General features: G+C 44.7%; 1 protein-coding gene across 1 annotated transcript; it reads right to left on the reverse strand.

Moving 5' to 3' along the window:
- Positions 1-1,815: 1,815 nt before the first annotated feature.
- NPHS2 (NPHS2 stomatin family member, podocin) lies at positions 1,816-22,121 on the reverse strand. Its single transcript, XM_045982999.1, has 8 exons — positions 21,837-22,121; positions 17,085-17,188; positions 12,549-12,621; positions 11,113-11,195; positions 7,373-7,576; positions 5,448-5,503; positions 3,873-3,951; positions 1,816-2,757 (listed from the first exon to the last, which is right to left on the reverse strand). Exons 1-8 carry the CDS (start codon positions 22,093-22,095, stop codon positions 2,479-2,481), a joined length of 1,137 nt encoding a protein of 378 aa, XP_045838955.1. The 5' UTR covers positions 22,096-22,121; the 3' UTR covers positions 1,816-2,478.
- Positions 22,122-22,515: the final 394 nt, after the last annotated feature.

The following is a 22,515-nucleotide window of genomic DNA, read 5'->3' on the forward strand; positions in this document are numbered from 1 at the left end:
TAGGATTTGAAATCATCCAACATAATCTTGGGAAGATGCGTTATTTGCCAATGCCTTCAGGCCTGCAGGCTTGGGCTAGAGTGTGTGGTTTTCTCAGGTGTGGATGGAGGTGAGGGGGAGGCTTAGAGGTGTATGACAGAGACAATCCTAGGACCAGCATCATTATATACTGCTATATTATCATGTACCGCTAGGGAGCTTTTGGTCTTTTGTTGTTGGAAAACAGGAGGAATGGCAGGGCAAAAATGGGAAAGTGATTGAGAGAGAGAATAGGAAAGGCAAAGCATCCTTGATCTTGGGCCCTGATTTTGTTACTTAAACATAATGGGGAACCAGCCTGTCCCCAATAGATACAATGTTATAAAAGTTTCTAGGTCCATTCCTGGGAGCTCAAAATACATTTTCTCTCTGAAATAATGCTCTATAGGGTTTTGTGAGTTAACATTCATAAACAAAAACTCTTTACAGGTGTGTTTATATAAAATATAAGTTCTCACTTAGGGATAGCAGGAACACATCTTCAATATAAAATACTAACCTTGGATAGCATGAAGAGTAAAAATGTACATCCACCAAATAATTAACCACCATTTCTCTCTGTCCTAGCAACATGGAATTTTCATTATAAGTACTGTTTTACTAACATACAGGACTTTAGTAATATTTTTAGAATGTTAGTAAGATTTTATAAATTATTGATTTTTTTTAAGTCTATAGAGGATTTGCTCTCCTACATCAGGATGCTTTCTTATTTGCTTGGCTAATTTTTTCCTGCAGATATGTATTTCTTTTTATTTTTTGATTGACCTATAATGTATTATTTGTTTCAGGGGTATAGGTCTGTGAATATTCAATTTCACACAATTCACAGCACTCACCATAGCACATACCCTCCCCAATGTCCATCACCCAGCCACCCCATCCCTCTGCAACCCTCAGTTTGTTTCCTGAGATTAAGAGTCTCTTATGGGGGGCGCCTGGGTGGCTCAGTGTGTTAAAGCCTCTGCCTTTGGCTCCGGTCATGATCCCAGGCTCCTGGGTTCGAGCCCCGCATCGGGCTCTCTGCTTAGCAGGGAGCCTGCTTCCTCCTCTCTCTCTCTGCCTGCCTCTCTGCCTACTTGTTATCTCTGTCTGTCAAATAAATAAACAAAATCTTAAAAAAAAAAAAGTGTCTTATGGTTTGTCTCCCTCCCCAGTCCCATCTTGTTTCATTTTTCCCTCCCTTTCCCCCAGGGTTCCCCACCCTGCGTCTCAAATTCCTCATATCAAAGAGATCATGATAATTATCTTTCTCTGATTGACTTATTTCACTTAGCATAATACCCTCTAGTTCCGTCCACTTCATTGCAAATGGCAAGATTTCAGGTTTTTTGCTGGCGTTTTATATTTACATGTATATATCACATCTTCTTTATCCATTCATCTGTTGATGGACATCTAGGTTCTTTCCATAGTTTGGCTATGGTGGACATTGCTGCTATAAACATTCAGGTGCACGTACCCCTTCGGATCACTACATTTGTGTAGATACATATTTCTAATTGAGTTAGAGAACTTAGTGGAGAGTTAAGACTTACAAGAATATATTCATATTAAAGATTATCTGTACTAGCAAAGAATGCTTCTGGACATGCATAGGTCACATAATGTCAGTACTGCCTGAGAAATAAGCAAGGTGGTAAATGCTATACTATACTGAGAATATAGGAGTCCCATGTTTACGGTGATGCTTCTTAAGATTTAAGCAACATGTACCAGGTAAATGTTTTTGTCCTTTCATTTCTCTATTTTAAAAAGGAGTCTCTGTAAAAAGAATTCCTTTAAAATTCTTTTAATTAGATACAAATTATATATCCAGCCCAATACATCTTGTCTTCTTTCAGTTGCTCAGGAACATTTAAGTGTCAGTGTGGTGCACCTATCAGGGGGATGTGAAGACCATAGGGTGAACATACGAGGTTGAGTGTGGCTGGGGGCGGGGTGGTGAGGGGCAATGACCAAGACGTGCCTTAGAGGAGTAAGCCACAGTACAGCTGGCGAGAAGCCTGTGTCTTAACTACAGGGTTACGATAACGTGTGATGAGCACAATAAAAGGGACACGTAGAAAGACCATGGGAGCACCACAGACCTTGCCAAAGGGGCCGGGGGCATTCAGCAAAAAAAAGACACTTGAACTACATCTTTGGAAGTCAGAATTTAGCCACCTACGGACACAGAATTCTTTCCCAAGTAGAATGTTGGCTAAAGCTCTTTCCCATAATCACTCTAATTAAAATGGTCCAGCTAAACTTGTCATCGCATCACCTCACTGTCTCCTCACAGACAGCTGCTTCGGATTGCTGAGCTGTGACTGTGCGTTCCAAGGGCGTTCCGTACGGCAACCGAAGAGAGCGTGGGAAGTGAGGGCAGTGTGCCTCCCTCAGGGATGTGGCTGTCACCTGGGAGGCCCCTTCCAGGCACCTTACCCTTGGCTCCTCCTATAGCATGGGAGAGTCTTTCTTTTTAGGATTTGGGGGCTCGACAGGTTTGGAAGGATTGGGGAAAGGGAGACTTCCTTGAGTTCTACTGCCGGGCGAAGACAGGAAATTGAGCAAGTCAAATGGCAGAGGCAAGACCACCGTGGAAGGTTTGTCCGTGGACAGGGACTGGAGGGTGTGGAGGTACCGCAGCTGAACAGCGGCCGGGGTGCCCGCCAGGATCTCCGCTGCCCGTCTCAGGGACTCAGACGCCGCCTTCTCTCCTTCCGCAGCGATCACCTGGGGAGCAGATGCAAAGAGAAGCTGAGTGATCTTTTCCCTTTTTATGGCTTCAAGGTTTTCCTCTCTCTTCAGTGTTCCTTGGCCAACAAGCACAGCGCGTCCGCCAGGCTCCAGGCACGGTGAAGCACATGGCAGATGGCCTCCTCTCCCAAGGATCCTGATCTAGGGGGGAATCAGTGGCACTCTTCGTTGTAATTTAAGGCCGAATTTGTCAAGGGCCCTGACAAGTATAGTCTTGTGTTAGGGGAGTCATTAATTATGTCCTCTGAGCCTTGAAAAATGAGTAGGAGTTCTCCATACTGAGAAAAAGTTGGCCAGCATTCTAGGTGAAGACGTGGCAAAAAGAATGAGTGAAGGTTCAGAGGAAAAAGCGCAAAGCTCACCACCCAAGTGCCACCTTAATGTGGACAAAGAGACTAGACTCAGATCTAGAAGCAACTCTGCCCGGAGGACCACTTTCTTCCCCTTCCTCCTCTCAACACTCCCGGGATCCTGAGCTCTTCTGTGGGGGGTTTCTTCTTCACCTGCTTTCTGTTCTTTAGGAGCAATCTGTCTCCCCTTCAGTCCGTCCTCATTTTCCCTTTCCTCACTCCCCTCCTCCCACCCCCACCTCCATCCTCAGGAGCTGCTGGCGGCCACAGCTGTGCGGCCCACGGTCAGGCCTGACTTAGAGGCTGGGCCTGGCGGCACCTTCTCTTGGCTCCGGCACTGAGGGAACCGGGCCTCATCGCGGTTGTCCCTGCACAGCCTTCACTGAGCTAGGGAGGCGGGTCTTTGACATTAACTCATTAACACAGAGGGGACATGGGGCTGATATGACCAGGGAAAGGGGCCTTCGTGAGAGAAGAGGGATGGAGGATGGGAGAGGCCTTTCAGAAGAGCGAGCGAAGGCAAGACTCGAGGAGGAAGAGAAGCTCACTGTTACCAGAGGCTTCAGAGCGCGGGCACCGTGGAAGAGGCCGTGTGGCATTAGTCAGGTGGCTGTGAACACGCTTTGAGGGAATTAGTAGGATGGGGTGGGGGGCACGAGCTCGGGGATGAGCCGGGGGTGAGGAAGCTGCAGGCCACGCGCCTGGCCACGGTGGGAGGCTGCCCGCTCCACGCCGGCTCACCCGCACTTTGGCCTGCCTCTGCGCCTCGGCCTCCACAGCCAGGGAGTGCTGGAGCCCCGCCGGCAGCCGGACGTCCTTGCTGGAAAGGAAAGAGGACGGGCCGGTGTGTGAGTGGCACGGCTGTTAGCAGCCCGGGCTTCAGCCGGGCGGCCAGCGTCTCTGCTGGCACTTCAGGATGCACATGCCATCGAAGAGCGTGGCCGCCCCTAGGCCTCTAAGGTCAATGGTGGGCAGAGAAGGGCCGCTCGAAAGTCAGAGGCTCAAAGGCAGACACTCATGGTCGGTGATGCTACGGTGGCAGCACTCGGGTTTGTCTGTGCAAGTAGAACACGTTCTTTGGTTCATGGAGGATTATGACTTTTCCCGCTTAAGGTTTAATCTAAACCCCAGCTATTAAATTTGAACGATGAAAAACAGCGATGATGGGGTGCCTGCGTGGCTCAGTCGGTTAAGCGTCTACCTTTGGCTCAGGTCACGATCCTGGCATGGAGCCCCCTGTCAAGCAGGGAGCCTGCTTCTCCCTCTCCCTCTGCCATTCTCCCACTTGCGCGCTCTCTCGCTCTCTCTCTCTCTCAAATAAATAAATAAATACAATCTTTAAAAAAAAACAAAAAACAAGAAGAACAGCTTTAACAAGTTGGGAAGACATCTAATTTTCTAAAGGAATTGATTTTTGAAAAGAGTAGAACTGACCACGTAAGAGCAATACCTAATGTATTACATAAAAGATACAAAATTGTATTTTTACCCTGTTTGCAACTATGAAAATGACACAGCTCCGAAACAACTGGCACTTCCATGGAAAGTTAAACATGGAGTTACCATACGAGCCAGTAATTCTGCTAGGTATATGTGAAAACATGTTCCCACAAAAGCTTGCGCATGAACGGTCGCTGCGGTGTTCTTCGGAATAGTCCTAACATGGAAACAACCCAAATGCCCATCATGAGCGAGCGGGTGATCCCGATGGGCTGTACCCACACAATGAACGGATAGTATTTGACCGTCGAAAGGAATGACGTCCTGATTCCTGCTTCACCACAGATGAGCCTTGAAAACAACATCCTGAGTGAAAGCAACCAAACACAAAAGGCCATGTAATAGATGACCACTTTTGTCTGAGACATCCAGGACACGTGAGTGCACATTAGTGTCGTCGGGCTGGGGGGCAGGGGAGCAATGAGGAGTCCCTGCTTGATGGGTGTGGGTTTTCTTTTGGGGGCGATGAAAATGTTCTAGAATTAGACAGTCGTGATGGTTACACCACTCAGTGAACACAATAAAAACACCCCGTTTTGCTTTAAAATGGTTATAATGATGAGTTTTCTGTTATGTGAGTTTTATCTCAAAAAAACTGTTTTAAACCCATGGAGAGAAAAATCATGAAAGTAACTTGCTTAAATGTTAGGGAGGTTGTGTTATGGCTGTGAGTACTAGGTAAATTTTTTTGTCTCAATTTATGCCAATGTGGCTATAGTACTAAACTCATTGAAAATAATTTAAAAAATTATTTAAAAATAAAACCAGAATATTTCCCTTTATCACATTGCTTTTCTTGCTTAATTTCCTACCCACATTTCTGTTCTCTCCACTTTGATTCCCCAGATACAGGTCACTGCATCCAAGGCCACCTGTGGAGGGAAGAGTTGAGATGTCAGCGAGAACCTCCAGGAGAGTAGAGCACCCCTGTGCCCTCATGGCCGTTGTTCTGAACTGAGAAAGTGCATTTCCTTTGAAGAGACATTCATCTCCTATTTTGTTTTAACCTTACGGTGTCTTGCAAAAAGTTGCTTAACTTGGGGCGCCTGGGTGGCTCATGTCATTAAGCACCTGTCTCTTGATTTGGGCTCAGGTCGTGATCTCAGGGTTGTGAAATCAAGCCCCACACTGGGCTCCGTGCTGAGTGTGGAGCCTGCTTGAGATTCTCTCTCTCTCTCTCCCTCTCTCCCTTTGCCCCTCTCCCCATGCTCACTCTCTCTCTCTTTAAAAAATAAAATTGCTTAACTGCACAGTGCCGCTCAATAAATATTGGGGAATTGGAGATGGTGTGGTAGGCTGAATAATGGCTCCCCAATCCATGAGCTAATCTCTGGAACCTGTAAATGTTACCCCAGAAGAGACCTTGAAGATGGGATTAAGTTAAAGGATCTTAAAATGGGGGAGATTACCTAGGATCTTCCCTGTGGGGCCCAAATGCAGTCACAAGTGTCCTTTTAAGAGGGAGCAGAAGGAGATGTGACTATGGAAGAGGAGAAGGTAATGTGATTCTGGAAGCAGAATTTGTTGGGATGGGAAGGAAGGGGCCAGGAAGCTGGGGAAACGGGCGGCCGCTAGAAACTGGAAAAGGCAAGGAAATGAATTCTCCTCTTGGAACCTCCAGAAGGAAGCAGCCCTGTTGCCATCTTGACTTTGGCTCCAGTGAGACTGCTTTTGGACTCCTGGCCTTCAAAACCATATGAGATTAAACTGGCATCATTTTAAGTCACCAAATTCATGGTAATTTGTTACAGAAGCAATGGGAAACCAATACAGACAGTGAACTTGTTAAGTCTGTTTTAAGATGCACTTATTAGAGAACCAGAGTCTAGGCTCTCCCACATGGTTTCATTCAGAGGTGCTTCCTTCCTGCTGGTGGCACCCGTTTGCCCCACTTCCCTGTCCCAGAAGGCAGAAGACAATGAACTGTGGGCTCTGGAAAGGCGGGGCAGGGCATGGCGGACCTAATGGGGGCCCATACTCTTTTCCGACTCACTTGTTTCTGAGGATTTCTGTGGCTAGACAGCTAGCTGGCGACTAATCTGGAGGGTGGTGATGAGAGGGTGTGTTGACAAAACCTCACGTAAGTGGTGGCATCTTAAAAGACAAATAGGATTTTGCCTGTGGGGACAAGGGAAGCTTTCCTTGCAGAGGCACCAGGGAGCAGGAAGTGCCGAAGGCCAGAGAAATGCTGTGGGAGTGGGGGCGGGGGGGGGGGGGTTGGAGGGTTAGAATATGGTTGGGGGTAAGGGGAGATGGCAAGGGATGGGGCTACAACAGCTGGCTCCTTTGTTCACTCATCCGGAGAACATTGTCTGACTGCTGTGTGACAAGCCCTGTGCCGGGTGCTGAGAACAAAGAGATGGATAAAATATGACCCTGCCATCGTGGAGTCCATAATCTGGGAAGACACATGCGGACAAACATAAATTATAATCCAGTGTAACAAAGGCAAGCTTGGGTGTCCAGCCTCTGGACCTTGTCTTGCATCCTGTAGGAGTGATGAACAGGAAGAGAGGCTGAGGGGCTAAGGGGAATTGCACTCAGGTGGGATGAAGGGCAGAACCAGTGGCAATGACTTTCAACTTCTCACTCAGCTGTCAGCTCCTTGAAGGATGGCACCTTCAACAGTGAGTGCCTGCCAGATGCTTCCATTGCATGCGCATCAATAAATGACCAGTGAAGAAATGAGTAAAAGAGAAAGAGGTATTTCAACATATTCAATGACAAATGTATTGAAGTACCTTCATATCTTGGGCAATGCTCTTCCTCTCTAGAAGAATTTCAGTGAGGGATCGATGTGCTAGGAGACGTTTCATGGTGGTCTGCACAAGAAATTGGACTGCTCTGGGCACGTGAGCAAGGCTGCTTAGGAGGAGAGAGGCATTTTCCATTCGGTAGTAGCAGATGGCATCTATCTCCATGATAAACATGTCTTTGGTCACAACCTGGGCAGAAGAAAAGAGTTTGGAGAATAGGCCTTATTTTAGGTCTCTTTTCCCAGGTAAGGATGGTGAAGCTGAATGTGTTCAAGGGAAATTTTCTCAGTAAGATTACGGGGGAAAAAAAAAGAGTCTTTGGCCCACCCTTTTATTCAAAATAGATGTGTTTTTGGAGATTATGGAGTTTTTATGACATATACTAAACAACTCACAATTTAAAGGAATCCCGTTGTAAAATTTTAAAATTTATTTATTTTTATTAATATATAAAGTATTATTTGCTTCAGGGGTATAGGTCTGTGAATCTTTAGACACTTCTTACACACTAAGACTTGTGAAGTCTTACACACTTCACAGCACATACCCTCCCCAATGTCCATCACCCAGCCACCCCCACCCCCCCACTCCAGCAACTCACAGTTGTTTCCTATATTAAGAGTCTCTTATGGTTTGTCTCCCTCTCTGGTTTCATCTTGTTTTATTTTTCCCATCCTTCCTCTATGCTCCTTTGTTTTTTTCTCAGATTCCACATATGAATGAAATCATATGATGATTGTCTTTCACTGATTGACTTATTTCACTTAGCATAATCCCCTCTAGTTCCATTCATGTCATTACAAAGGGCAAGATTTCAGTTTTTGATGGCTGCATTGTGTATATATATATATATATATATATATATATATATATACATATATATATACACACACACACACACACATACCACATACCACACCTTCTTTATCCATTTATCTGTCATTGGACATCTGGGCTCTTTCCATAGTTTGGCTATGGTGGACATTCGGGTGCAGGTGCCCTTTTGGATCACGACATTTGTATCTTCAGGGTAAATACCCAGTAGTGCAATTGCTGGATTATAGGGTAGCTCTTTTTTCAACTTTTTGAGGAAACTCCATGCTGTTTTCCAGAGTGGCTATACCAGCTTGCATACCCACAAACACTGTAGGAGGGTTCCCCTTTCTCTGCATCCTTGCCAACATCTGTCATTTCCTGACTTGTTAATTTTAGCCATTCTGACTGGTGTGAAGTGATATCTCACTGTGGTTTTGACTTGTATTTCTCTGATGCCGAGTGATGGTGGAGCACTTTTTCATGAGTCTGTTGGCCATCTGGATGTCTTCTTTGCAGAAATGTCTGTTCATGTCTTCTGCCCATTTCTTGATTGGATTATTTGCTCTTTGGGTGTTGAGTTTGATACGTTCTTTATACATTTTGGATACTAGATCTTTATCTGATATGTCATTTGCAAATATCTTCTCCCATTCTGTTGGTTGTCTTTTGGTTTTGTTGACTTTTTCCTTTGCTGTGCAAAAGCTTTTGATCTTGATGAAGTCCCAATAGTTCATTTTTGCCCTTGCTTCTGTTGCCTTTGGCAACATTTTTAAGAAGTTGCTGTGGCTGAGGTCGAAGAGGTTGCTGCCTGTGTTCTCCTTAAGGGTTTTGAAAGATTCCTATCTCACATTAGGTCTTTCGCCTATTTTGAGTCTATTTTTGTGTGTGGTGTAAGGAATGATCCAGTTTCATTCTTCTGTATGTGTTTGTCCAATTTTCCCAACACCATTTGTTGAAGAGACTGTCTTTTTTCCACTGGACATTCTTTCTTGCTTTGTTGAAGATGAGTTGACCGTAGAGTTGAGGGTCCATTTCTGGGCTCTCTATTCTGTCCCATTGATCTATGTGTCTGTTTTTGTGCCAGTACCATACCGTCTTGATGATTATAGCTTTGTAATAGAGCTTGAAGTCCAGAATTGATGCCACCAGCTTTTCTTTTCTTTTTCTTTTTTAAAAGATTTTATTTATTTATTTGACAGAGAGAGAGAGAGAGTGATAGAAGAAAAACAAGCATGGGGAGTAGGAGAGGGAGAAGGAGGCTTCCTGCTGAGCAGAGAACTGGGTGCGGGGCTTGATCCCAGGACTCTGGGATCATAACCTGAGCCCAAAGGCAGAAGCTTAACGACTGAGCTGCCCAGGCACCCCTGCTTTTCTTTTTCAACATTCCCCTCGCTATTTAGAGTCTTTTCTGGTTCCATATTAATTTTAGGATTATTTGTTCCAGCTTGGTGAAAAAAGCTGATGGTATTTTGATATGGATTGCATTCAATGTGTAGATTGCTTTAGGTAGCATAGACATTTTCATAATATTTGTTCTTCCATCCAGGGGCATGGAATGTTTTTCCATTTCTTTGTGTGTCTTCCTCAATATCTTTTATGTGTATTCTATAGTTTTCTGAGTACAGATGCTTTGCCTCTTTGGTTAGATTTATTCCTGGGCATCTTATGGTTTTGAGTACAATTGTAAATGGGGTCAACTCCTTAATTTCTCTTTCTTCTGTCTTGTTGGTGGTGTATAGAAATGCAACTGATTTCTGTGCATTGATTTTGTATCTTGCCACTTTACTGAATTCCTGTATGAGTTCCAGCAGTGTTGGGGTGGAGTCTTCCCCGCTGAGCAGAGAGCCTGATGTGGGGCTCGATCCCAGGACCCCGGGATCATGACCTGAGCCGAAAGCAGAGGCTTTAATCCACTGTGCCACCCAGGTGCCCCAGGAATAATTTTTCTTAGATGAAAGCATTCAGTTAATTGTTTTAACCTGATGCCAAAAAAAAAAAAAAAAAAAAGTGCTAAAAGGAAAGCACGTTCTAGGAAACAAGTGCTCTGATATGTTGTTTGCTGAGTATATACTAGGCGGCAGGCGGGTGCTACACACCCAGAGCCCCAAAAGCTGCTCCTTCTCAGTATTTCCATTTTTAGACACTTATTACAAGGACATAGTTTAAGGATTTAGCTGCAAGGATGTCATTCATAGTGTTGTTTATTATAATCAAAATTAAAAATAAATTAATATTCACAATAGGGAATTGTGAATTGTGGCACATCCATACAACGAAATGCTGTGTGTCCATTGAAAACAAAGGGCGCCTGAGTAGCTCAGTGGGAAGAGCATGAGGCTCTTGATCTTGGGGTTGTGAGTCCAAGCCCTACGCTGGGTCTAGATATTACTTAAAAATAAAATCTTGAAGAAAATAAGACAAAGGGGTAGAAACATAACTTGAAAACATGATCCAACAGAGTGTTGAGTGGAAAAAGGCATGTTATAAAATAGTATATGTATACCTGTCTATAAATACAGCCACATACATAGAAAAATTTGAAAGGATACACTCCAATAAAAGGGGAACTTAGCTTAGTCAAGCTGACCCATAAAATTTACCATCACAAAGTCCTTTGCCCATTTTTAAATGAGTTGTTTGCTTTCTTGTTGATTTGTAAGATTTCTTTATATATTCTGGGTCTTAAACCTTATCAGAAGCATTATTTGCAAATATCTTCTTCCACCCCATAGGTTACCTGTTCATTCATCTGATCGTGTCCTTTGATACACAGGAGTTTTTAATTTTGATAGAGTCCATATATCCACTTTTCTACTTTTGAGCTTAAATAGTCATTTTGCCTTGGACCAGAATTGGTAGCTCAGCCATACAAAATGTAGAGAGAAAGCAAAGTCCATCCTTTGACTTACCTCATGAAAGGGTATCTCCAAAGTCTGGAGACGAAGGTCAACCTTGTGATAGGTATCCAGGCAGGGCAAAAAGAAGAAAAGGCCTAGAAGAGAGGGGCAGGGAGATTGACAGGTGAATGGTTAGTACGGAGATTGTTTGGGCTTTACCTCTTCGAGGTCAGGTTGCATATTGCATTGCTTTCCTTAGCCTCCAACTACAGACCAATTGGGTAATCCCTCTCTACACCTATAGTGAGTTTGTGGTTGCTAAATTTACCACATAATTTTTTGTCCAATCTAGGACACTTTTCGAGGGTGAAAGGAGAGCATTGTTACAACTGACTCTAGGATAACAGATATAAACAGGGATTAACCCCAGAAAAATGGGCTGTATGGTCTCCTTGGTAATGGTGCTGACCCCTCCAGATCTTGAGTAACATGTCTGTCTTCTTAACTAGATTTAACTCTCTAACTAGAGTGTCATATAAACATCTATTAGTCTTAGTGCTTGACTTAGTGCCTTTAAGGGGCTCTGTAAAATTATTTTTGAATCCATGCATGTACCATTATGAACAACTTTAGAGCCAGCAAACTCCGGAGCCCAGGACCTCTCAGGGGAGCAGACCAGCTACTAGCCCTTTCTAGCTGCAGTAAAGAAGGATGCTAAAAACCAGAACCAGAACAAATGCTCCCTGTCCTAGACCACAGGCTCTGGTTCTACTTTTGTGTGGATCCATCTCCTTGTTCTGAATTGTCAAACTCAGATTTGTGTCTTCTAGTCTAGTCTAGTCTCTATTCTCTACTTGTTTTTATAGGGCTGGCTTGGCTCTTGGACACTTTCTAATGTATGCACCTGGGACTTCTCTCCTTCCCATGCCTTTCTGGCTGGCTGGGATCTGCAAACCCCAACTACTAGACTTGGTGGACTAACTATACTTCTGTCTGTGCTTGGATCTCTGGACATCAACTCTGCTAGACTTTAAGGTCCTAGAGATCAGAAACCACGTCTCATGTATCCATCTTCGCCTCCCGGCAGTTAGACATTGTCTATACCACAGGAAGTGCTCAGTCTATGTTTTCTAAATTCCACGAACTGAAGGCCAATTTGTCACTCAGACGCTGGACTTTGCCTATCTCTGGTTTGTTCTGACCGCCCCCCCCCCCTCCACCAAACAGATTCTGAACTAGCTCACAGCACTCTAACCAAAACATGTTCTGCTCAAACCAGTGCCCAGCCATGGGTCTTAGGCCTACTTGCTACTCCAGCCAGCCCAGCCCTGGCACTTGAATCTCTATGCCCATTCTCTCTCTTGGCCATTGTGACGGGACAGTAACAGATTAGTCAATGCAGATATCACGAACCAGGTTACTTTATATAATCTGAGGTCCATATCACAAATATGCACGGACTGAAGCAACTGGCAAGTCTATGGCAGGGGTAGAAGGCTGTTTCATACCAGGGCCTTTGGCTCTTCCAGGAAGCAGGTGTCCCAGTCGGAATATTAATACTCTCTCATACTCCTGTGCAACCTAAAGGGAAAAATAATACTTTTGAAACACTCCAGGAAAGAAAAAGTCTTCAAAAGGCCTTGGTACATGAGAATGATCCTAGATATCAGAAAACTAGTTTTGAGAACTAAGAAAAAATTTCTATTAGCATTTACATTTCCAGAATGTACACTTTGTAAAGGTAGAACTTCAGAAACCAGTGCAAGTATATTGGCCTTGTTAATTTTTGAGCCCATGAACAGAATTTTGATTAAAGAGTCATGATGATCTAAAAAATAATGCTTCTATGATGTCCAACATACAGAAATCAAGGAAATCACAGTGCGTTTAATCTTGGAGTTTGCTGTAACTTCTCCATTATTAGCTTTTATAATGATCCCACATTTGCTATTTAATGGAAAGAGGGAGTATATATATATATGTACATATATGTATATATACATATATATATATGTACATATACATATATGTACATATATATATACACATATATATTTTAAGATTTTATTTATTTATTTGACAAACAGAGATCACAAGTAGGCAGAGAGGCAGGGAGAGAGAGAGGAGGAAGCAGGCTCCCTGCTGAGCAGAGAGCCTGACGCGGGACTCGATCCCAGGACCCTGAGATCATGACCTGAGCCGAAGGCAATGGCTTAAACCACTGAGCCACCCAGGCGCCCTGAGGGAGTATATTTTAATACCTCTTGTGATACTTGTTTCAAACTGCAATTTCTTCTGAGGTTGATTCACAATGATTCAACTAGATCTCAATTTGCCAATTGCCATGGGTGATCATGTCTAGAAAAATGAAGTGTGCCCTGAAAATGTGTAGCTATTTTTAAATGACACAAAGGGGGATTCTCTTTGTGTAGAAATGTCTGTATGTTAGAAGAGAAACAGAGAAGTTAACACACACTACTTCAAAAGTAAACTTCATTTTTTCTGGCCCAGTATCAAAATCTGGGTTCTACTGCTTGCTTATCATTACTTTATTTGGTCTGTTGATTTGTATATGCGCCCCACCTGTGAACTCTTGTTGAATGAACAAATGAATTATTTGTGACTGTAGACATGCTTTCCTTCTTCATCCTTCCTCCACTTTGGAAAGCTCCACTGAATAATAATTAGTCAAATATGAAAATGCAGTAAAGAGACAAAAAGTAACACATTTTGAAGTGTGCTTCCTAAGGGAAGAGCTGCCCCCCGGCCCCCCTCCCACTAAAGTCCCTTGGGACATGGCTTGTTGATCTTTCTGAGGTTGACAAGTCCTGTACCTGAATCCTGCCTTTCTTGTTGAAACAATGAATGAGAAGGAATGCCTACCTACATTTGTTTCCTAGAGCAGGCCTCGGGCATCTCTGATTTCCTGGTTCGCTGGCATTACTTGTTTCTTTTCTGCTTTTACTGGAAGAAACAAATTCTTCCTAGAGATGCAGAAGAGACTTACTCCTTTGAGACCTTGCTCAAATGTTACACATCATTCTGCTTTTGTATCCTCTACCTAATTGACTTTTAGGGGTTACCATTTTTCCCCCCTAAAGGTTTATTTAATTATTTTAGAGAGGGAGAGTGTGTGCACGTGTGCATGCACAGGCAGGGGCCGAGGAGAGGGAGAGAGAATCCTTAAGCAGGCTCCCTGCTGAGCACAGAGCCCAATCTGGGCTTGATCCCAGGCCCCTGAGATCGTGACCTGAGCCAAAATCAAGGGTCAAGTGTTTAACCCACTGAGTCACCCCAGGCACCCCAAGACAAAATGGAATTGAAAACAAACACACAAAAATGTGCTGGTGATAAAGAGGGACACTGTATAACAATAAAAGTGTCAGTGTGTTAGGGAAGTATAACAATGATAAACATATACATACTAAAAGAGAGATCTAAAATACAAGAATCAAAAATCAAAAGAACTGGGATGCCTGGGTGGCTCAGTTGGTTGAGAGGCTGCCTTCAGCTCAGGTCATGATCCTGGCATCCTGGGATCGAGTCCCACATCAGGCTCCTTGCTCAGCAGGGAGCCTGCTTCTCCCTCTGCCTCTGCTTGTGCTCACTCTCTCTGACATATAAATAAATAAAATCTTTGAAGGAAAAAAAATCAAAAGAACTAAAGGGAGAAATAGACAATTCAAGCAACAATAATAATTGGAAAATTTAATATTCCACTTTCAATCATGGAGAGAACAACTAGGCAGAAGATAAACAAGGAAATAAGACTTGAATAACGCTATACACAAACTAGACCTAACAGATACCTACACACAACACCCAACAACAGCAAAATACACTTTCTTCTCAAGAACACGTGAAACATTGGGGTGCCTGTGTGCTTATCGATTAAGCGTCTACCTTCAACTCAGGTCATGACCAGAGTACCAGGATTGAGCCCTGTATTGGGCTCCCCACTCAGTGGGGAGTCTGCTTCTCCCTCTGACTCTCCCCCCTCTGGTGCCCTCTCTCTCACACTCTCACTCTCTCAAATATATAAGTAAAAATCTTCAAAAAAATGTAAAAAGAACACATGAAACATCTGTAGGATAGATAAAATGTTAGCCATAAAACAAACCTCAATAAATTTAAAGCTATTGAAATTACGCAAAGTATATTATCTGATTACAATGGAATGAAATTGGAAACCATTAACAAGGAAATATGGGGAAATCACAAATATACAAAAACTGAATGACATACTCTAAAATAACAAACGGATCGGGGCTCCTGGGTGGCTCAGTGGGTTAAAGCCTTTGCCTTCTGTTCAGGTCATGATCCCAGGGTCCAGGGATCAAGCCCTACATTGGGCTCTCTGCTCAGTGGGGAGCCTGCTTCCTCCTCTCTCTCTCTCTGCCTGCCTCTCCACCTACTTGTGATCTCTGTCTGTCAAATAAATAAATAAAATCTTAAAAAAATAAAATAACCAATGGATCAAAAAAGAAATCAAAAGAGAAATTAGAAAATATTTTGAGTTGAATGAAAACAAAAACTTAGATACCAAAACATGAGGGATGCAATTAAAGCAGAGCTTAAGAGGAAAATTTATAGCGTAGATGCCTACGATAAAAGACAAAAAAATATCTCAAAATAAAACCCCAGTTGTCTACCATAAGACACTGGAAATAGAAGAGCAAACTAACTCTAAAGCAAACAGAAAGAAGAAATTAATGAAGATTAGAGTGGAAATAAATGAAATAGAAAATAGAAGAACAATAGAAAAATCAACCAGAAGTTGGTTCTTTGAAAAGATCAAAAAAATTGACAAATATTTAGCTAAATGGACCAGGGAGAAAAAAAAGAAGACTCCGATTTCCAAAATCAGGAATGAAAAAAGGAATTATAGGAACATCACTATTGTCCTTACAAGGGAAAAAAAAAAAGATTATAAAAGAAAATACTATGAACAACTATATGCCTCAAATTAGATATAACTTAGGTGACATGGACAAATCCCAGTATAGATGCAAGTACTAAACTGACCTGAGAAAAAAACAAACTGAAAAGACCCAGAAGTAAAAGACTGATTAGCAGTTTTGAAATTTCCCACAGAGAAAAGTCCAAGACCAGATGGTTTCACTGGTGAATTGTGCCAAACATTTAACAAGCAAGTAATACCAGTTCTTCACAAATTCAGAAAGAGAAGAGCAGAGAAATCCATCCAACTGCTTCTCTGAGGCCAGTATTTCCCTGATGCCAAAACAAGAGATTGACATCACAAGGAAACCACAGACCAATATGTCTTATGAATATAGATGTAAAACCCTCCACAAACTACCAGCTGCCTGAATCTGGGAACATAAAAAGAGGATTAGACACCAGAACCAAGTGGGATTTATAACTAGGAACACACAGTTGGTTTAACATCAAATTCAATGAATGTGATACACCATCTCAATAGAATAAAGGACAAATAGCACGTGATTATCTCAATGGATACAGAAAAGGTATTGGACAAAATCCAATACCCTTCTGTGAAGAAGGACGGCTAGGGGGTGGGATGGGCGCTGGGGGCAGAGGAAGAAGAGGAGGGGGGCAGAGGGGGAGGGGCATGCATGAGAAGTGCCATCAGCAACGGTCCCAGGAGCACCTGTAGCCTTCCAGTCAAGGACTTGTTTTTCCCCGGCAGCTCCAGTCAATGACAGCAATGGCAGGGGTACTTGGGCCAGGCCATTTCTGCCCATCATGGAACTCCTCTTTGAAGCAGACTTTGCTCTGGAGTTCCTTCTCAGGCTGGCCAACACCACACCCCAGTCTGAGGCTCTTTCTGTCTCATCCTTCCTTCACCTGTCATAGCGCAGGTGTCTGACGGCTCTCTCTCTGCCTACCCTTACTCTCTCTTGCTTAATCTTTCACAGAAACGCCTCCCAATAACTCCCAGAGGAGCGGGGGTGAGGCCATCCCATGCAGAGCAGACAGCACGTACCAAGTCACAGAGGACTAGACCTGGGGTTAGTGAGAGGCACCAAGAAATTCCTTACTGGGCTCCCATGGAATCTTACCTTTATGCAGAACCAGATCGAAAAAGGGAAGGTCACAATGATGAAGAGCAGGGATGTGAGGACAAGGAGCCATTCACAGGCCCCTAAGCCTGAAGACTTGGTACCTAAAACAAAACAAAACAAAACAAAAAACAAAAAAAAACAAAAACAAAAAAAAAGAGGAAAAGAATAATTATACTGGAATGTTACCATATTCACTGACCAGTACTTGTTTGTCCAGTTCTTGGTAGGAGGGTCAGAGTAGTATAATAGATTTTGCTAGAAATTTAGAGGGAGCTGGATATCAGTGGTCAGTTCGCATGATGGGACATTGTCTGGGCAGGGCTCTGTGGGGCTGTGGAAGGTGGAACAGATTTCTGGAAAGGCCGTATTGGGGTACCTGGAAAAAGCACAGGATCTGGGCAGAAGTTCTGGGTCGAGTTCTGGCTCCACCATTTTCTGTCCAGTGACCTTAAGCAAGACACATGACCTCTTCAAACCTGTTTCGCTGGGGTGCCTGGGTGGCTCAGTTGGTTAAACGTCTGCCTTTGGCTCAGGTCATGATCCCTGGGTCCTGGGATCAAGCTCTACATCAGGCTCCCTGCTCAGGGGGGGAGTCTGCTTATCCGTCTCCCTCTGCCCCTGATTGTGTGCTCTCTCTCTCTCTCTCACTCACTTTGTCTCTCAAATAAATAAATAAAATCTTAAACCAACCCCACCCAAAACCTGTTTCCCCATCTATATGGTGGGGATGTTAACTAGCTCATAATAACTATCTCATAACTCTCTCATGAGATGGTTTTTATAGCATTGATATAAATGGGAAATTTCATATTTACATAAAAATCACTAAAGTGGGGTGCCTGGGTTAAAAACAAAATCACTGAAGTGTGCTTCAGTGTATCAGGTATTGATTATTTTATTTTATTTTATTTATTTGACAGAGAGAGATCACAAGTAGGCAGACCAGCAGGCAGAGAGAGGAAAGCAGGCTCCCTGTTGAGCAGAGAGCCTGATTCGGGGCTAGATCCCAGGACCCTGAGATCATGACCTGAGCCAAAGGCAGAGGCTTAACCCACTGAGCCACCCAGGTGCCCCTCAGGTATTGATTCTTATGTGATTCAAACCACATGGGTGCAGAGGCTCATCTTGCCAGAAATGACATCCCCGTCTACTACCTGCCCCTCATGTCGCAAATTCCTCCATTAGAGTCTCTTCTTCTTCTTCTTTTTTTTTTTTTTTTTAAGAGTCTCTTCTTTGGATTAGGGTGTGGATCTCCAGACAGTCTTTGAAAAATCATCCCTCTGGGCTAATATCAGCCTTGTAGCATCTATAAATAAAAGTAATGAGAAACTGGACTGCAGAACTCCAGATTGCTTGAGTAATAAAGGAAAATGTTTCGGGAAAAGCTAATCTCAAGAACACAAGCCTCCTGGGTTATTTACGTTGTATCCCCAAGGGCCTAGAATAATGCCTGACCCAATATAGGTGCTTGATAAGTATTTGTTGACTTGTAAGGATGAAGGAGATGTGGATAGAAAAAATTATTTAAATGTATTAGTTATGGGGGCGCCTGGGTGGCTCAGTGGGTTAAAGCTTCTGCCTTCGGCTCAGGTCATGATCCCAGGGTCCTGGGATCGAGCCCCGCATCGGGCTCTCTACTCCGCGGGGAGCCTGCTTCTTCCTCTCTCTCTGCCTGCCTCTCTGCCTGGTTGTGATTTCTCTCTGTCAAATAAATAAAATATTTTTAAAAAATGTATTAGTTATGGAAACCTCAAGAATTTTAATCTCCAGGTCCCGGGAAGCTGGCCAAAGGGATGCTGTTTGTGAGTTTAAAAACATCATGGATGACCAAAAGTTGACAAAAATTAGGAAGGTGAAAAGCCTATTTTCAAGGGATGGAGGAAAAAAAAGAGGAAAACTAGTTGGTAGCCTTGAATATTTGATTTCTGTGACTGGAAAATAGTCACCAAACCAATCACTTGCTACACAAGCATCAGCCCAAAATTAACATCAGCACTAAATGCTGCAGTATGGTAGTTCCTGAAGTGTGTCTCATGAAACACTAATCGCTCAGGGTGCTCCACAAAACAAGAGTTCCTGGGACAAACAAGTTTAGGAAATCCTGTGTTCCCCATCCTACTTCTAGAGCTCCCCTGTTCATATGCATATTAAGGCAGGAGAATCCCTGCAGTAAAGAAGCATTAGCTTTGTTTAACCTAGGATTTCCCAAACATTTGACCAGGCAGTGTTTTCTCCAAGGAAATTCATGTCCCATAAAATTTATTTCTCACACAATCTGTTTTGGGAAATGCTGCTTTATCAACATCATGTTGGTTTTTTACAATATTCTTCCTTAAGGACAATAAGGGTGGTATTGCCATGTTTAATTAGTTTATAAACATATTTCAATTGCCAGTGGTGACCTGGGCAAGTAAAAAGAAATAAATACACCTACGGACAAAATAGCATTTTATAAGGGAAGAAAGTCCTCAAAATGCCTTCACTTAGGAGTTAGAGATATGAACAAAAAAACTGATATTTAATACCCCAAATCTAACTTATAGCTTTACTCACAAAGTATTGTTCTCTTGGAATGGGTTCCTTGAATAGTCAGTTTGTTTGGTTTAAGTGAATAGTGAAATATTAAATGTTAAGGCAGAGAGAGTCTTAGATATGCCATAGTCTAAGAAGCTCCAACATTTTGTAAGGTGAAACTCTTTTCACTTCTCCCTGGTCTTTTTTTTTTTTTTTCTTTTTTTAAAGATTTTGTTTATTTCACAGAGATCACAAGTAGGCAGAGAGAGGAGGAAGCAGGCTCCCCGCTGAGCAGAGAGCTGGAATGTGGGGCTCGTTCCCAGGACTCTGGGATCATGGTCTGAGCCAAAGGCAGAGGCTTCACCCACTGAGCCACCCAGGCGCCCCCATCTCTCCCAAGTCTTAAGGAGCCTGGCTGAGGGAGCATGGTGCTAGGTGAGCAGGAGGAGGGGCTGTTGCTCCTCTCCCTCCCAGGACCCCTGGAAGCCACAGAAACTTCCCAGACAAGGGCTCAGCAAGGCCACCTCATCCTTGATGGGACTTCTTGTCTATTGCTTAGGGTCTTGGGCTCCAGTCACTTTATAGCTGGAGAGCCTGAGGGAGGTCCGCAAATGACGTTCCTTGCCTGAGGCCACACAGCTGGTGGCCGTGCTAGGACCCAGAGGAGGAAGCAGGGGCAGCACCATGCAAGGAGGGGCGGGCTCTGGAACTCCCCCCTCCCTAGCTTCCAGCTGTAGGTCCTTGGCAAGGCACTTAATTTCCCCATCAGCGATGTGGGAACAATAATACTCAGTAAAACACCGATTGTGTGCCTGGCAGATATTAAAGTGGGGCTCCCTTCCTCGCTTACCCCAACCGATGTGGTCTGAAGCACAATACCTACAAGACCTCTCACCTCAGCAATACTGCAGCATTGAACCTAACAAACATTTATAGACCCGAGGTTTCCGACGGATGAAAGGGCATCAGTTGGGCAAAACAGCATTAAGATGATCCGTATAAACTGCACCGCAACTCTGCAGGAATCTTTGTCAAATCATACCTTTCAATGTTCCCACAGATACTGCATTGCTGGTAACCAAGAAATGATGTTAAAATTTCATAGCCCGGGGGTGCCTGGGTGGCTCAGTGGATTAAGCCGCTGCCTTCAGCTCAGGTCATGATCTCAAGGTCCTGGGATCGAGCCCCGCATCGGGCTCTCTGCTCCGCAGGGAGCCTGCTTCCTCCTCTCTCTCTCTGCCTGCCTACTTGTGATCTCTCTCTGTCAAATAAATAAATAAAATCTTAAAAAAAAAGTTCTTTCCCAATTTGAGTTTAAAAAAAAAAATTTCATAGCCCGCAGAAAGCAAAATAACACACGATTCCTTACCGACTTTCCGTTAGACCTCTGCCATTCTATACTAAAGGTGCAAGGCATTTTTTTCTTCCATTTACTCTAAAAAGGATTGGAAACAGATAAATTTGTACCTAAGAGTTGCTCCACCCACAGAAGCCAAAAAAACATCTTTTCCCCGTGATTCCTTCCTTTGGTCTAATCTTCCTCTATTTTAGCTTGCAAGGATTCTGTTCAAATTGGGTCTGTTCTTTGCTCCCAGCTCTGTGCGAAGTGCTTTGGGTGGCACATGCCCTTTTATCCTCACACCTGCCCTCCCAGGTCGGTACAGGTGTTATCCCTCTGGCATAGCTGGTGAAGGCCGCACCTCTGATCCCATGGCTAGCTAGCTGAGGTTTAAATTCAGGTCTAGCTCTTCTCCACTTGGCTCTGCTGCCAAATGATCACCCCGAAGAAAGGTTAAAATACTTTTAGGTAAGACTGAGGGGTGGGGATGCGGGGGAAAGACTAAGCTGTTCAGTTGCCCAGAACCAGCAGTTCTTGAGTGTCTGCACTTAGACTAGGTGCCCATATACTCTTCCTTGGCCACAACAACCCCTGCAAGTGTCCTTTGCCAAAAGTGCTCGTTGGTCTCCTGGACCACTCTCCCTCCCACTTGCCATCCAAGGCTAGCCTCTGAGGCCAACGGTATTTAGTTGATGTCATCTGTATTTCTTCTGATCTATTTGGGTCCCCACCACTGGAAAGGAGGATGGCGGGTCCTAACTCAGGCCTTTCATTTTCTGGGAATCTGCTCTGGCCTCGGAGGCTCTCAGCGCCGTGACTCGTTCCCCTCGACCTGCCGTCCCTTGGGTACCACGCGGAAAGACCACCCCATCTCCCGCATCTCCGACCTGCTATACCTTCCTCGGGCCGCTCGCTCTCCAGCAGCGCCACCACCTCGGTGCCCTCCTCACCGGAGCCCCGGACCTCATCCACGTCCACCACGGTGGCTGCGGGCGCGGGGGACTCCTCCCGGTTCCCCGCCTGCTCGTGCCCTGCGTCCCGGCGCCCACGGCCTCCACCGCCCCTCTCGGCCCTCGCCCTCTTGTTCTCCTTGTGGGGGGACCTGCCGCCTCTCCCGTGGGCCTCTCTGGAGGAGCTCCGAGCCCTCCTTTCCATCGCTGGGAGCCAGCCCGGGAGCGCTGTCGGGGCGAAGTGACCCGCAGGCACCACCCGGGAAGGTAATGACCGCGGGCGGGGCGCGGGGCGGGGCGCGGGGCGCGGGACGGGGCGGGGGCTCTGCTCGCCCGGAGGCGGGACGACAGGTCCTACCCGTCTCCCCGACTCGGGGGACCTCCCGCGACGCGTTTGTGTGAAGGCCGCGTGCCGCTTCGTGGTGTTTGAACGCGGGTTTCTACTGACGGCGATCTGAGCCGTGCAGCAGGTTCCGTGGTCCGAGCCACCCCCGAGGCCCGCAAACCGCCGAAGGGGTGGGGGGCTCCGCGCGGGGTTCGTGAACACTGGAGGGACTAGGGGATGTGGTCCTCGTGCAGCGCCAGACAGCTGGAAGGGGAGAGAATAGGTGGACGAATTAGGTCT

The sequence above is a fragment of the Meles meles genome, chromosome 17 (genome assembly GCF_922984935.1).
Source record: "Meles meles chromosome 17, mMelMel3.1 paternal haplotype, whole genome shotgun sequence".
Lineage (NCBI taxonomy): Eukaryota > Metazoa > Chordata > Mammalia > Carnivora > Mustelidae > Meles > Meles meles.

Coding starts and splice junctions, on each gene's coding strand:
- NPHS2 (XM_045982999.1), bottom strand. CDS start 22,095: ATGGAAAGGAGGGCTCGGAGCTCCTCCAGAGAGGCCCACGGGAGAGGC. Junction 5,504..7,372: donor GCATTGCCCAAGATATGAAG/GTACTTCAATAC, acceptor TTCCCTCCACAG/GTGGCCTTGGATGCAGTGAC. Junction 2,758..3,872: donor AGAGGCAGGCCAAAGTGCGG/GTGAGCCGGCGT, acceptor TCTGCTCCCCAG/GTGATCGCTGCGGAAGGAGA.